This window comes from Etheostoma cragini, chromosome 23, assembly GCF_013103735.1.
Source record: "Etheostoma cragini isolate CJK2018 chromosome 23, CSU_Ecrag_1.0, whole genome shotgun sequence".
In the NCBI taxonomy this organism is placed as follows: Eukaryota; Metazoa; Chordata; class Actinopteri; order Perciformes; family Percidae; genus Etheostoma; species Etheostoma cragini.
This window is the reverse complement of record NC_048429.1, coordinates 5,655,005-5,671,538: the sequence shown is the minus strand read 5'-3', so window position 1 is coordinate 5,671,538 and position 16,534 is coordinate 5,655,005. Positions and strand designations below refer to the sequence as shown.

The 16,534-nt window shown below is 39.1% G+C and overlaps 1 protein-coding gene across 1 annotated transcript in view; it reads left to right on the top strand.

Moving 5' to 3' along the window:
* Window positions 1-16,534, top strand: part of ptn (pleiotrophin) — a 43,706-nt gene that overhangs the window by 25,721 nt on the left and 1,451 nt on the right. Inside the window, exons 2-4 of the mRNA XM_034863316.1 lie at window positions 4,326-4,420; window positions 5,500-5,673; window positions 10,212-10,373. Of these exons, the coding sequence (XP_034719207.1) occupies window positions 4,327-4,420; window positions 5,500-5,673; window positions 10,212-10,373 (430 nt within the window). The 5' untranslated portion in view covers window position 4,326. The remainder of the gene's footprint in view (window positions 1-4,325; window positions 4,421-5,499; window positions 5,674-10,211; window positions 10,374-16,534) is intronic.

Here is a 16,534-nt window from a genome sequence, read left to right as displayed (position 1 = left end):
CTAGTATTGCGTGCTGAGTCAATGCAAGCTCGGAAAGACTTGCCTTTGGAAACTACATTCTTTGATTTGTTAACCTCAGGGGCAAAGAGTTATTAAAAACATGTATAATTAATGAGCAGCTAAGAGACCTTAAAAGCAGACATGTGTGTTATGTTAATAATATTTGTGTTTATCATTAACACACCACAGTAAGGGGGGGGGGGGGTTGTTGCTTAGTTACATGCTCCCCATATGTATTTAGACAAGCTCTCCTATTGAGAACTGGATTTTGAGAGGTTACATATTAAAACCTAAATCAATTCCTCCCAGAGTTGTAAGCTGTTTCTTGATCAATGGGGCAAATATAGAGCTTAATAAGACCAATTCTCAATGGCTATTCACTAATCACTGGATGTTTCTGATGTTCCAGCCCCCAAAAAAAAAATTGATTGAGCGTGTGGTGTATTTTGTCCACAAATATCTAAAATAGAACTGAAATGATTAATCAAGTATTCGGTTAATTGATCCACAGAATAATAATCAGCAACAATTGATTAATAGGCACAGTCATTTACTAAACAGACATACCAAACATTCTCTAATTCCAGCTTCTCAAATGGGAATATGTGCAGCTTTTTGCAGTTGTATGCCATAATTTAATTTGAATATTTTTTTACACATTTTATATACTAAATTATACATTGAGAAGTAATTTAGTCTAGAAGAGGCATTAAATTACTATATATTTAAAAAGTTGCACTTCACTAAGCCTTCAGGTTTGGCTATTTCCTGCATCAAATATCTAGCTTAGACAATGAAGGCTGATGCGACCAGTGGTGAATTGAGCTGATGTAAACCACCCACTGCTTTAGTCACAATATAGGTGTCATGAGAATAAGAACATTGTGGGAGGTTTTCCAGGGGCTAAGGCTTGGAAGGAAAAAAATGGCCTCTTCTCTCCGTCACAAAGTGTTGAGCTTTAGGTGTGTGTGACTGTGTGTGTATATTGAAGAAAAAGTGTGGAGTATTTATGGAAAAGCACAAGTGGACGTACCTTAAGTTGACAATCCCTAGTGCTTCTTATCAAAGAGTTACACAGGCTGCACACATGCCTGCAGAATCATAGTCAAATGCTCCGATCAACCCAGTCATCCATTATAGGTGCTGTCATGCTCTGGAAATAGGAGCTACATGGCTGGGAGAGACTTCTATTTAATTTATTGACCTCAATAGGAAGAGAAACCTGTCATCTTAAATGATTCTCTGGCTACAGAGGTAATGGTTAACTCACTTCAATTCCAAGAACTTCTTTCTTTAAAGGTCCTATGACATGTGCTTTTTGGATGCTTTTATATATGCCTTAGTGGTCCCCCAATACTGTATCTGAAGTCACTTTCCCGAAATTCAGCCTTGGTGCAGGAATACAGCCAATAGAGCCAGTCCCACAATGAGCTTTCTTTAGGATGTGCCATTTCTGTGTCCGTAGATTTTAATGCTATTGATGGGGGGGGGGGGCTTTGCAAGCCATGATGTCTCTCTTTTTCTCCTGGGCGGGCCAAATTCTCTGGGCGGGCAAAGCAGAGATAGGGAAGTAACCTTTCCCCTTATGACAACATAAGGGGAAGATTCCAGACTGGCCCATCTGACCTTTCATTTTCTCAAAGGCAGAGCAGGATACCCAGGGCTTGGTTTACACCTATCAACATTTCTAGCTACTGGGGGACCATAGGCAGGCTGGGGGAACTCAAGTTTATATAAAAAAACCTCAAAGTGAAATTTTCATACCATGGGACCTTTAAGCTCAGTCAAAGTCACCAACCCCATCACTTTTATGCCTGCACTGCACCAAGAGCCCATCACTATATGTGTGACTAAGTGAGGAAAAGGTTTTCTTATCTTTTAAAAAAAATACATTTTTCTTTGAAAATGATCTTTATCGAGGCTGTTTTATTGGGTTTTTTCTCTGAAACTCTTAGAACTCATTGTATCCGCAATCTCTTTTAAAAGTATTTAATCAAAACAGGGTTTGCCTGTGTGCTGCCACAGTCAGTAAAATATAAAATCAATGTTGTGGAAAGATTCAGACGGCTTTTCCTGGCAGACAGACTACAGGCACTGCCATAAGGCTCATTATTAGTTTCTAAGAAGTGCTGGGGGACATTAAATTTGAGGTAGAATGCACTACACTAACATCCAAAAATTAAATACAAGGTTTAATACCTGATTTAAATATCAGAGGCTTTCACATTCCCTTAAACATACTTAACTTATGTGAGGTCTTACAGTAAGTAAGTGAATAAAAAAGTTGTTAATGGCAAGTTTCTTACACATTGGGATGGGGTGGACTCAGAGCATGCTCATGATTAATTAAAAATGACAAATGGGTATTATTTCCCTACCAGGATCAACCTTTCTACAGGAATTTGAGCACAGCACTTTTTTGGTAATTGCCCCAGTCTCATGCTGTCTCTCCCCTATCAGACAGCGCTGGCTGGAGGATTTATCTCTCTCAAAAAACGTAGGAGAAGGCAGGAAAGTTGAATAGAGTGAGTTTTCCTCAACAATTTTATTAAAGTGCATTAGGCAGGCGATAGCGACAATAACAACTATCTGCTGATCCAGAACCAGCTAGAGGATTGCATTATAAAGGAACTTCTGATTCTGATTATATGGATGTTGGATTTAAAAAAAAACTAAAACAAACAAAGGTCTGTTTACATTCACTCTTAAGGATGCACAAATTATAACATTTTAAACTTGCATTGTTTACATCCATTTATACTTGCAAGCAGTGTTCTTCTTAACTGCCTTTTGTTGGCACATTGCTGAATATGTAATAAGTCACCTCCAGCATATTTTATATAAACATATATGTATTTATGCATACAGTGAGGGAAAAAATAATTGACCCCTCTGCCAAACTTGACTTAGTACTTTGTTGCAAAACCCTTGTTCACCATTTTGTTCTCATCTGACCACAACACTTTTACCCAGTTGTCCTCTGAATCATTCAGATGTTCATTGGCAAACTTCAAACGGGCATGTGTATGTGCTCGGGACCTTCTAGATGCTGAAGGAGTTCTGTCCTTCACGGTGTAGTGTTACTAATTGTTTTCTTGGTGACTATGGTCCCAGCTGCCTTAAGATCATTGACAAGATCCTCCCATGCAGTTCTGAGGTGATTCCTCACTGTTCTCATGGTCATTGCAACTCCCCGAGGTGAGATCTTGCATGGAGCCCCAGGCCAAAGGAGATTGACAGTTCTTTTGTGTTTCTTCCAAATAATCGGACCAACTGTTGTCACCTTCTCACCAAGCTGCTTGCCAATTGTCTTGTAGCCCATTCCAGACTAGGTCAACAATCTGGTCCCTGACATCCTTGGAGAGCTGTTTGGTCTTGGCCATGGTGGAGAGTTTGAATATGATTGATTGATTGGATGCTTTTGTGGACAGGTGTCCTTTATACAGGTAACGAGCTGAGATTAGGCGCACTCCCTTTAAGAGTGTGCTTCTAATATCAGCTTGTTTCCTGTATAAAAGACACCTGGCAGCCAGAAATCTTTCTGATTGAGAGGGGGTAAAATACTTATTTCCCCTGATTAAAATGCAAGTCAATTTGTAACATTTTTGACATGCGTTTTTCTGGATTTTCATGTTGTTATTCTGTCTCTCACTGTTCAAATAAATCTACCATTAAAATTATAGACTGATAATTTCTTTGTCGGTGGGCAAACAGACAAAATTAGCAGGGGATCAAATACTTTTTTGCCCTCACTGTGTGTGTGTGTGTGTGTGTGTGTGTGTGTGTGTGTGTGAAAACCGAGAACCTACTCATAAAACAAACAAAGCGGGGACCCATTTATAAAACAAACAAAGCAGGGACCCAAACAAAACAGGGACCCACTCATGAAACACTGCTCCACAGCACTTATAGTGGTCATAAAAACTCCACAGGGTACCTTTTAATAAGGTATCAATACCAATACTTTTTTGAGCAAGAGTTTACTTAGCTGCACTTACAGAATATTTTGTTGGGTTTTGACAAATCAAATTAAACATGTGTTGACTTTTTGTACCCTTGACAAGGTTTCACAGTGATTGACAGCCAATACAGCCATGCCTGACAGTGTACTGGCAGTGCAGACAATCAAAATGTTGGTATTGGAATCCAGCACAGTGGAAATGACACCAGATGAGAGATGGAAATTTCCCTGGCTATTCTGTGTTGGTAGACTTGCCATATCTATTGCTTTTCTCTTCTTCTTCATGACCTAAGAACCAGCTGAATATGTTAAGTTTAGGCACATTTAAAGAAATCATATCCTCTAACAATTGTCTCTCTTTCAGAATGAATGGACAGAAGCTGTGGACATGGGTGGCTGTGATGACACTCCTGGTGCTAACAGTGATGGCAGCTGAAGGAGGCAAAGCAGAGAAACAAGGTGCATTTTGCAAAGTTTAAGATAGAGGTTTACATATGTATATTTTTGGGCTTTTCCGCCTTTAATTTTTGACAGGTGAGAGAGGGGAAATCCTCACAGGTCGGATTCGAACTCTAGACCTCTGTGTCGAGGCGTAAAACTCAAAGTACATGTGCGTCTGGGCTACCAAAGAACCAACTTTGCCACAGGACAAACTTTTAACTATAGAAAACTTTATAGAATTATTAGTATCTCTGCAGGTTTCAATTTTACTTTACACTGTATATGAATATGAAAGAGGAGCACCATGATGTTCAGTATTAAATCCAATCTACAACTTGTTTGATGATGGCAAAGCAAAGTTTCTCAATTAACTTTATCAATTTAAAAATATGACATATATGACCTAAGATGTTGTGCTGTGAGAATGTTACTCTTAACAACTCATTTAGTTGGACACAACTCTTGAAAATATGAAGTGGGAAAAAGCCTTTGGGGTTGTAGTAATTGGTGTCCTTTGAGAATTTACCAGAAACAAATAGCAGTATCTTGCAAAGCATAAGGCTACATAAGTCATATAATTCCCACTCGGGTAAAGAAAACAACATTTACCTAATTTAAATTCAAGTAAAAAAAAGTCAATTTGCATTTGAAATGAGAACAAGCACTAAACTCATTAGCTGCCTTGAAATAATAAAAAGACAATGCAAGTTGCAGTTTCCATTTCTTGTTTTAATAAAAACTAAGATTCTAACACGTTGTTTATGACCAACGCTGTAGATGTGAGAGTTTTGTAACATGGCAGACTCTAGACATAAATATTAATCTTTCATAAATGACATTGGGTTTAACTGTTGTGGGACTGGACCACAAACTTGATTCCTTAGATACATGACTTGACACAAGCAAAACCACAAACGTCTTAAAGGTTTGCCCTAAAATAAGATGTCAGAAAAGTCCTCAAATGAATATTAAAAAAAAAATATTTAATTATTTGGCATATTTTGCAAAATAACTCATTAAGTGATGTAAAAACAATCTGTTGAATAATTGTGGAAATGATATTAGGTAACAAAACCTCTTTATGCTCGCTCCTACAGGAAAGAAGGAGCGCAAGTCAGACTGTGGGGAGTGGCAGTGGAGTGTGTGTGTCGCCAACGAAGGTGACTGTGGGCTCGGCACCAGGGAGGGAACCCGCACTGGCACTGACTGCAAGCAGACCATCAAGACCCAACGCTGCAAGATCCCCTGCAACTGGAAGAAGAAGTTTGGAGGTGAGGGAGGCCATACTGTAGATATTTCTTAACAATTTACAGCACCTTTTAAATATTCAAATATTCTACAAACACAAACAGACCGAGAGAATGTCCTTACTTTGGCATGACTGTGTGGCTACTATTCCTCCATCCATTTACCCCACACCTCCATGTAACGTATGCTAGCCTGTCACTCACAAAACAATGGTCCCATTTTTACAATAGGAATGAGTGAGCTAGCTAATTAGGGGTACAACAAAAATGACTGCCAAGGAAGTGATACATCGCCATGGAAAAAACAAGAATAATCATCCTGCTTTGTCATTTGCTTTTTGGGCTTGAGACTGTGCAGCCTTCACAGATGAAGTGTATTGCAGTGACAAGCCTGAGGACTTTTGTTCTTCCAGTAAGGCCTGTCAGGCAGGAGCCTGCTGCTCTGCAATAAGCCTGTCACGAGTGATGAACACACTGCAGGAAACTAGGTCCTGCAAAGTGGGTATATAGATTATAGTAGCAAAGGTTTTGGGAGTATTGACCATAAGTTACATGGCTCTGGCTTTTGAATTGTTGAAAGTTACTTGAGAAAAGAAAATAATAGAAAGAAAAAGGCCCTCCTTGTGTTGAAGATGCTGAAACTAAGCCAGTACCTTTTTAATTTAGGATATTTTTTCAATCAAAAAAGGAATAAATACTGTAACATTTGGTGCAAACGCCCCACAAAATGTTTCCAAATTAGTATAACAACACCCTGCAATTTAACCCTGGCAGCCAAACCTGGATTTAGATGCTGCTCAGTTAAAATGTCAATCAGAATCGCTTTATTAACCAAATGCACAAGTACACAGGAATTTGAATTGGTGATGATGATGATGATGATGATGATACAGCACAGTGAAAAAGTCAACATCTAGTTCACGCCCCATATAGGCTGAGGACTTAGAGGCAGTCTGGGTTCAAAGCTGCCCGCGGACCTTTGCTGTCCTGCCAATTAAAGGCCATAAAACAGCCCAAAAATCATTTAAAAAAAGTCAGAAAGAATGAAATACAAAATTACATGACTTATATACTGTACATTTGCACAAATTGTGCACATTGTCTGTAGGGTGGATGTGGGTGGGGGGTTGATACTGTCTGCCTGTCATTGATGTGTAAATATTTAGACTAGTCATCGAATTACTTATAGGTACCGTGCATATTGTACTAAGGAAGAACATTAAACCTTGTAAAAAGTGTAAACTTGGAAACTTTATGGGGTTTTCTCTGAGAGTTGTTACTGATTCCATTTTTTGACTCACAGGAGTACAACAACCATGCAGGCAGAGTACTTAAAACAGGACGGTGTGCACAATACTGTCAGGGTGCCAGCAAGTATTTGACACTAGATTTGACATTTTTAAGGCAGGGCGAGATTCTAAATGATCTGATTTTTTCCCAATAATCCTCAGATCTATTTAGGACTCTGTTAGGACGTAGAGTTGCTGATGAGTGGGTGTGTTCACAGTTGTACAACCATTGGTTAGCCTAGTGGTAGGTGACCCTAAAGAGGCATGGGCTGCTGTCAAATTTCCAGAAGCTGGCAAGGAATCTCTCTCTCTCTCTTGCTCTCTATTGCTCTCTCTCTTTCTCTTTCTCTCTCTCGCTCTCTCTCTCTCACTCACTCACTCACTCACTCACTCTCAAAGACAAATTACGGAGACGGTTTGTTTCTAAGTTGCATGCTCAGGAAGTCCCTGTAGGATTCACGCAACAATGACCCTGTCACTCCCTCTCCCCCCTCTCCATCCCTCCTCTCTTCACCCCTTCTTTCCCCTCTCCCCTTTTCTGATGAGCATCCAGGGATCTCAGAGGCAGTGACAAGGGGTCCGACACTTTCATGTGAAAGGAAGCTGATGACTGTGTGTCACAGCCTTGAGGGAGCCTGGCTAGAATGGCAAGAAAATAATGGAGAGAGATATATGAGAGACATGGGCCGGGCAGTACTCACAAACACACACACACTTCTTCAAACTAATTTCTACAGCACACACCAGCTACTGGCTTTGGCCATTTTCTGGAGCAAACTTGCATCCACTGGAGATGACTTTAAAGTGGGTAAAATGTAATGTCAAGAAAGCACATATGTGAAATTTATTTAAGGTGCTGAAAGGACTTTCACTTCTCTGCTGCCAAGATTGTATCTGTCCGTTATTTCCAGAATGAACAGAAGCCGGACAGTTTTTGATTGCATTCATCTGTTAGCGGGTTTCATTATATAGGAAATATAGGATCAAAACTGTGCAGCACCATCTGTTCCTGTTCTTTTCTTTTTATTTGGATTTTAATAAGAGTGTCTCTTGGCTTGGGCTCGTGGATCTTGGACAGTTTCCACTGACAGGACGGAGATAATAGCCAAATAAATTAAAAGCATTCTTCAAACCTATTAAAAGTGTATAACTCACAACTCCTCAGACTCGAGGGGGTTGATTCACTGACTGATTGCAAAAAAACATAGATGCTACATTCAGTAATTATTTCAGGTTTTCTGCTTGATTAAAGCATTCTTGAAAATCATTGAAAGTGTATGACTCACAACTCCTCAGACTCAAGGGGGTGATTTACTGACTGGCAAAAAATACATTCAGTAATTTTTTCAGGTATTCTGCGTTGTTCCCGACTTGGATAATATTTGTATCCTTGGTGAATTTAATATCCATGCTTGTTGTCCATCAAAGCCTTTACTTAGCCAGTTTCAACAAACTGTGGACTTATCCAATTTGAATCAGTCTGTAACTAGTCCCACAAACAAACATGGTCACACACTAGATCTTGTTTTATCATTAACAAAATTAATTAATTTTTTTCTATCCGACAATAAACTTGTGATTTTTAATGCATCACTTTCTAATCCATTACTGAAATTTTGCTTGCCAGATTGCTAAATCTGAGCACTGAAACCGTTCACCTCCAGGCAATTTTTTGATTCCTTCATAGAGTAATAGGATGAGGTTTTCATCTCCCTCTTACCTGTAAACGTGAGTACCCTTTGATTGGGAGCAGATGGGGCTCCTATTTTAGTGCAATAAATACTGCACTAAATTATGCCATTACACTCCATGATGCAACGTTTGAAATCACGAAACAATTTTTGAGCTTTTTTGTCAACAAGGTTGACACTATCAGATCTTGTATCTCACCTACTTATCATGACCCTTTCTTCATCAATCCTATGCCCTGCTTCTCTGACTTGTTTTGTGCCTCTGGCCCTGCCAGCATTGATGGATATTGTATCACACATGAAGACTACCTATTTATCTTCAGATATTGTCCCCTCTTGTCTTTCAGAAAATACATGTATTTCCTATTAACCCACGTCCAAATAACAATTGAATACATTATTTTTTAGGGGAGCCATAAACCAACTATAGGGCTACACTCTGTAATACTGGTAACTTCATTTCTACACTACATCTGGAGTGAAGCTATGTTGTCATTTTGTTGCTCAAATGCTACTACTGCTGCTACTACTAGTACCTACTGTAGCAGTATTGTCTATGTAGCAATTATCAGTTATCACCTTATGATATCAAGGGGAATGGCTGAACTCATAAATCCTGGGTGTTCTGAACCAGTTTTTGCTTTTATATCAACAAATAACCCAAATTGATTGTCGAGATACTATCATGAATAAGACCTTTTTTCTGTCCTGGACTCGGTCTTGACTTGGACTTGACAAAGGTGGTCTTGACTAAAGCCCTACAGTGCACCTCAAGGTTTGATTTTAGGTAAATTTTAGTTCTGTTGTCAAATGCTTTCAATTGCTTTTTTTAATCTCAGCACTATTGCTATACTAAAATCCTTCCACTGTCGTACGGACTTGTAGACTGTTATTTATGCTCTTTTTTTGTCTCGTATTGACTACTGCAATTCCTTGTATTCTGGGATTTGCAAATCATCTTTATTACTCCTGCAGCTTGTCCAGAATGCGGTTGCTAGATTTTTGACTGGTATCAGAAGGAGGGAACATATCTCCCTTATGTTGGCTCTTCACTAGTTACCAGTCAAATATTGAATTGCTTTTAAGATAATGTTTCAGGTTTAGAGGCATTACATGGATTGGACCCTTTATATATTGCTGATGTCCTTACCCTAGATCACTCCTGCTGGAACCTAAGATTGTCTAGTCAGTTCCTTTTAGCTATTCCACAGTCTCGGATTAAAACAAAGGGTGATCGTGCGTTCAACGTTGTGGCCCTGAGACTCAAGAACGAAGAACAAATTTCCCATTCATATCCAGTCCTCCTCTACTGCAAATATCTTTAAGTCTCATCTTAAAACACTTTTTTATTCTTTGGCGTGTGATTTAGTATAGGGACATTTGCCTAAAAGGGTCTTGTTTGTATGATGTTCATTGTGTCTATATTTGTATTGTCTTCCTTTGTTTTTATAACATAATATAACTTTGTAAAACCGAGGTTGGTTTTAAATATGCTTTATAAATTAATTGACTTGACTTCATCTCTGAGCCACCAGAAAACCAAAGCATCTAATGAAGGGTTTGATTTCTTTGTGTTCTATAGGGGAATGCAAGTACGACTTCCAGGCTTGGGGGGAGTGCGATCTGGTGACGGGCAAGAAGAACAGGACGGGCGTGCTGAAGCGAGCGCTCATGGATGCAACCTGCGCCATCACTGTCACAGCCACCAAGCCCTGTGGGAAAACCCCCAAGACTAAGCTGCAAGGTAAGCCGACTGGAATAAATCACCACTAGATAAGCTTTAACTCTCCCTGGACATGCTGTCAGTAACAGAGGGGTGCACTGACTTCCTGTTGATGAATAACAGAGTGGTATAGGTTCTCTGTACTCTAACAAAAAAAATGATATGTTACTGTTCCTCAGCATAAACTAATAATTCCGGGTGACAACTTGATTCCTTAAATAACTTAGAGTATGCCAATTGACTCATTTTTGGTGCACAGTACCTTGTCTTACAAACACATTGGAATAATAACATTTATTGAAGAAATCAATGCACTGTACCACCCTTAAATATTTGTATTTTCAATAGAAGTACTCCTTACCAAAGACAAAGCAAAGGCTCTTGCAAAAACTTGTTCATGGGCTTAGTACTGTAATGTAAGCTGGAAAGATTTATTGAAACATACCTTAAACCCTTGATGCAACAAAGTCACTTTTTTGGACTAGTTCTTAATTAAGGAAATCACATGTCATTAGGTTGGTGTGAATGAAAAGACCCATGCAAAATCAAACTAATGTATTAAGAGAATTACTCCAGTACTTTCTTGCACTGTTGAGTCATTGTAAACTGTTACAGGGAATGTTAGATTAGTTGGTTTGTTTAATTAAGTTTAGCTGAAGGGATGTTTACCACTTGGGTGTCTCTGTTTATTTAGCTCATCTCCCCCCTGACAAGCTTGTACGTCTTATGCTGTTTTTGGATGTTTGGTGTATTTTGCCTATGACAAACAGGTACAAATCTGGATTCATCAATTATGATAAGAAATTAACATCAGTATGTGCATCATCAAGGTGCATTTGAGAGAGGATTTCTTTTATCTTCTTTGTAACAATTACTGTATAAGTTCAGCAGATATTTAGCTTGTCTCCTGGCATATCTTGGATTGATTGCCTCTTTGTTAAATCCCCCAAACCCTTGCAAATTATTTTAATCTCAGGCAATGACATCTGTGATTCACATTCACATCAGCGTGATAAAAATCTACCTACCCAAGAGCTAAGTTGAAGCAGTGAGTGACAGCAAGAGGTGAATAGGTTAACTCACTACTCAGCTGTAATTACATGCTTTTAGCTTTCTTTAGTCATTTTAAAGAAACTGAAGTCACTGCTTCCCACATTATATGGAAAATGGGCAGTTATAAAAACCCGAGCTGACACACGATTTGAGCTACTGGGATTATATAGTTAATAACCACCTGAATGCACGTAGAATATATTACATTCTGCTTGGTATAAAACTGGTGATAAGAATGCACACGATTCATTCCAAGTGAGTCAATGCCCTTTGTTGATTATGTAAACAAGGATGTAACTGACCCACTGTGACTGTCCCATTGTCCAAACAGGATTATAATGAGTGCAGAATGGCTGCCAATGGTCATAAACTGCACCCTTATCATGCTCAGCAGATGACATGTGTACACACAAAGGTTTGCACTTGGAGTTTGCTTAACCTTACTGTCACTTCATAAAACAGCCAGTCAAATTACAAGGATAATACATATGGGAGCTCTCCTTTTTTATTTTTTACTACAGGATGTCTGACTGCAGCTGCAGTGCCGCCAACTGTAACACGTCTGTCTGCTCAACTGTTTGTCTTAAGATGTTATGCCAAACTCTAGTTGACTTTCAAAGGAGGAATCTGTTAAATCTTTCACTCGGTAGCGCATCATTAATGCATTGTGACAGGAAGTTTCTTGAGAAACTGTACTGTACTCGCTAGCTGTGACTCTGCCATGCTTTCCAGCAAAACATGCTGTTAAAATAAATAGAAATGTATATGGATTTATAGTAGGTCTGTTGTGTGTCCCGTGAAGAATAACAACAGCATCAGCCATTTCAGCAAATGCCAAATAATGATAATGATAATGATCCAATTGTCTTGATTTATTCTGTGTAGAGTTTTGGGGGATGGAACCTATCCCAAAATGCAATGGGTGAGAGTGAGGGACTATAGGCAGGCCTCCAATATATAAGGGGCCATCACATTCAATCACATGGACTGTGCAACTTTGGACAATCTCCATTCAGTCATATTTTGTTTGCTTATGCCATCCTGGTATCTTAAGTGGTCTTAAGTTTGTTTCATTATGCAGGAATATCAATGTAGATCAAGACTTTTAATGTTAAAATTGTAGGCTAAATTAAAACCTATATATTCACATAATGGATGTATGTGTGTGTATGTGTATGCAAGTGGAAAGGTGTTTGGTTTGCAGCCATGTGTGCAGCGCTGCGTACCTGTGCGCATCAGTTCTAATGAAGGCCAGATGCGTGAATGCGGATTGACAGTCTAAGAGGTGTGAGAGCTGAGGGCAACAGAGAAGCAGAGCGAGGATGACAGTGGCCGAGATAAAGGGAAGCAGTTGGGAAGAGAGACTGCGTGATGTGAGGTGTGATTTACCACGTCTGCCAGTTAGAAGATAAGCCCTGGGAAGCAAAGGGGTATCTGGGAAACAGAAAGAGGGGCTGCTGTGCACAATGAGGTATGTACAGGAAGGGGAATTGTGTATGGTTTTCTGTGTCAGGGGATGGCATAGATACAGTCCACAACAACACGATCAGGGAGCTTATGGAAAAAATAAACAGAATTGTTTGACTTGAGAGTGACTAAGATGGAGAGAGGAGCAGCTATCTAATTCCCGGCTGGGAACAGAGATCTGCTTGGCCAAATCTGCAATTCTGAACAGCCACCTTGGGTTGGGAGATAGGTTTTCCCTTACTGCAGCATGTTGCTGTGATGGAGGTGGCATCTGTCTGCAGCACGTTACTGTGATGGAGGTAGCATCTGTCATTTGCACATTCTGGAGGAGGCAATGCTAAGAGCTGCAGAGGGAGCATGCTGAGATTCAGAGTTGCGTGTCTTTGCTGTCTAGCCCAGGTGAAACACAGACCCTGCGGAGCAAAAGAGAGAACAAAGATTGACAGAAATAAAACATCATGAATGCCTGTAGAAACCTCAAGGTCCCCCGTTCTCTTTCAGCAGAACAGCAGTGAGCAGGGTGTTTTTGCCGTGTTGGGTGCCTGACTTGATTTCAAGTTAAACAAAAGGCTTTGTAGAAATAATTCTGGCATCTCTGAATCAATTTTGTTTGGGTCATCCTTTCTGGACTAAAAGGTGTTCTTTTAAATGAAATAATCCAAATAAATGTAAGATAATGGAATCCAGAGCCACACAGTATTATTGTAACACTCACCCCACAGTTTCTGCAGTTGCGGCTCTATGCCCCTATAGGTCAGAAATATGAGGTTAAGAAAAGACAAAGTCTTTAGGCTAGCCGACCAAACTTTAAAGGCCGATTTTTCTGACCATGTGATGATGACCTCCTTGAAGTTGTCACACTCAGATCTTGTGTTACCATGCAAGGAAAATACAATACTTTTTTTGTCCATTTGAACTAACTGATTTCTACCATAAATTAATTTATTGTTAAAATGAACGTGTCCCTCTGAAGAGTTAATTTGTGAAAATAGATGAAATCCATTAGTTTGATTGATGCACTACTTTATTTATTGAGGCTCACATTTAAATAATTTGTATTGCACTCATGCCTCTATATTGTTTTTGTTTCTGTTTAGAGTGTATATATATTAGTGTGTTTATATTGTTTGGTTGTTTGTATATGTAAGCACATTGGGAGCAACGAAATTCCAAAGTAAAAACTTGTATGTGTCCTCATACCTCATACCTGGCAAATAAAGCTGATTCTGATTCAGAAGAATTTATGCAAATAAAAATACAAATTTAGATCTCTTATCAAAACAACCCAACACCTATTTGATCATGTTTTGTAAATTAACCCTTCAAGTGGAGAAATAGAACGAAATGAGGGTGGAGCAGAACCAGGGATTTGTTAATAAAATACTTCGGCATACTCAGGGAATTAACCCTTAGGTCACCAAAAAAAGTGTGCCACCAAAATGTGTCATTTACCAGGCATACTCTTTTTAAATATGGTGAAATGCAGTGGTGGAAGAAATACTTAGATATTTTACTCAGGTAAATGAAATACTCCATTACAACTAAACATCTTCTGTGAAAATCATAGCTAGGTAAAACATGTAAGTATTAAAGATAGAGATTTATTAGAAAGATAAAAGTACTTCTGTGTCAATGGCCCCTAGACATAGGTAATCAAAGCATCCGTGTGGTGTGCAACATTTTTGTGTATCATTGTTATATGTGATTTGATGTTTTGTGTGTAACATCTTAATCTGCAAAGTTCCTACAGTCAAACAAATTCAGTGGTGATGTTACTTCCCTCTAAAACATTGGGCGGGTTGAGATTTTCCATTTGAGCAATATTGAAATTTTGAACATCAAACACTTTATTTTCTGCATTCTGCTTAATTTTTCTGCAACAATTTTTTCCTTTTCTGCATGAACTTATGGGTCAAATGTCTTTATTTATGTAAATGAAATCATAAGAGGTTTTTGGGGTGGGTTGGACTGGCCCAGGTTGTAACCCTGTCAATTACACCTATTCTCTAAAATGTTGTGAAGTTGAAGTATAAAGTAGCATAGAATTGTAATTATACAAGTACCTCACAACTGTGCTTGACTAAATGTATTTGGCTACATTGCAACATTCAACAACTCAACAAACTCAGTTTTGGCAAAATATGTTGTCACCGTGTTTTGGCTCAGGGCAGATTTGAGCTGGAAAAGGCAGCAAACGCCTGATTATGAGTCTGTGTCAGAGGCAGAGAGGAGAGCGAGCAGTGCCATGTAATGTGCAAGTGCAGCAGAAAATACTCCAGCCTGGTATGAAACCCCATCCGACATATGGAGAAAGATAATACAAAGTGAGATAGAATCCTTTTCTTCCATCTCTCTCCCCAGGGAGCAGAATGTGCTGACAAAAACGACAGGGGAAGAGAGGAAAAATATAGTTGCGAAAACATTCAAACAAATAAAAACAAGCAAAGAAATTGGACGGAAGAGCAATTTCCGGATTTGCATGGGTGAGAGCGCTTTGTACGTCAAAATCTTATTGCCAACGGAAGTTTGCAACCGAGGTGACAAGAACAGATTTCTGAGACGATTTCCTCATAGTGCACATTCAGAATATTAAAAAGGTTGAAACTCAATTGAAATCCTCATTGACTAAGCATACCTTGTCGCTGTTCAGAACTGCTTGCCTGCATTTCATTAGAGGGTTTGTGAAGGAGACCTTTCACAATAATCCATTTCATACAAATTAATTAATTCAGGATTTTATGTATTGACAGTGTTTTCATACATCATCACACTGTACCTCTTTTTAAATTCACCAATAGTTGGGGATCTAAATTTCATGCTAATTACAGCAGTAGGAACTTGCTTTGGATTACTTCTAAATTAAAGGGTTGCTGGTTATGTCGGCTGACATCTCTGTTCAGCCAACACATTCCCACTCCCAACTTGTGAAAATACGGCAGGTTGGTCGGCACCCACTTTTTAACACTCGGTATAACTTTGGCATCGTTTTGCAAAGTTCAGGAAAATGTTGGGTATCAGGTTTAAGCCACAAAATACTAATGTCACGCACGAGACACAAGAAAGTCAGTGCTGACTTTTGGTTTCACACAGGACACACAAATTGGTCTTCTGAATGAAAGTCTGTTTGTTTGACAAACTGCAACCTGCTCCTGTCTCAGATTTTTTAGATCTTTACGCTACAAGTACGTCATTTCACAGCGCCACGGCCAAAGCCCAGTGCGTCTCTTACAGACGCTTAAGGGTGACTTGTGTGTTGGTATCAGATTCTGAGAGCCACTGATGCGAGCGCTGTATTTGACGAGTTGAGAGTTAGAACGGGTCGGTTCAACATGTCGTAAATGAAAAAGCTTGGTGCCAAGTTATTTGAGAAATACAAACTTATTTAACTTATTACATTATATTTTGAAAAAAAGATAATCAAATACACTGAAAAGTAAAGAAGTTGCAAGCACAACACATACTTTTATTGATTAGTTTTCATAACAGGACGTTTCCCACAGACTTGTCCACAGGTGTTATTAATAACATTAATGAGGCCTTTGTTCTATTTAAGTGTTCCAGTAAAACAGGGGGATTTAGAGGTTACAGATGTAGAAAGGAATTTAAAAGACGGAGCAACTGAGTCAGAGCACTTCCTTAATAAAGTCAGGACCCTGAAATGG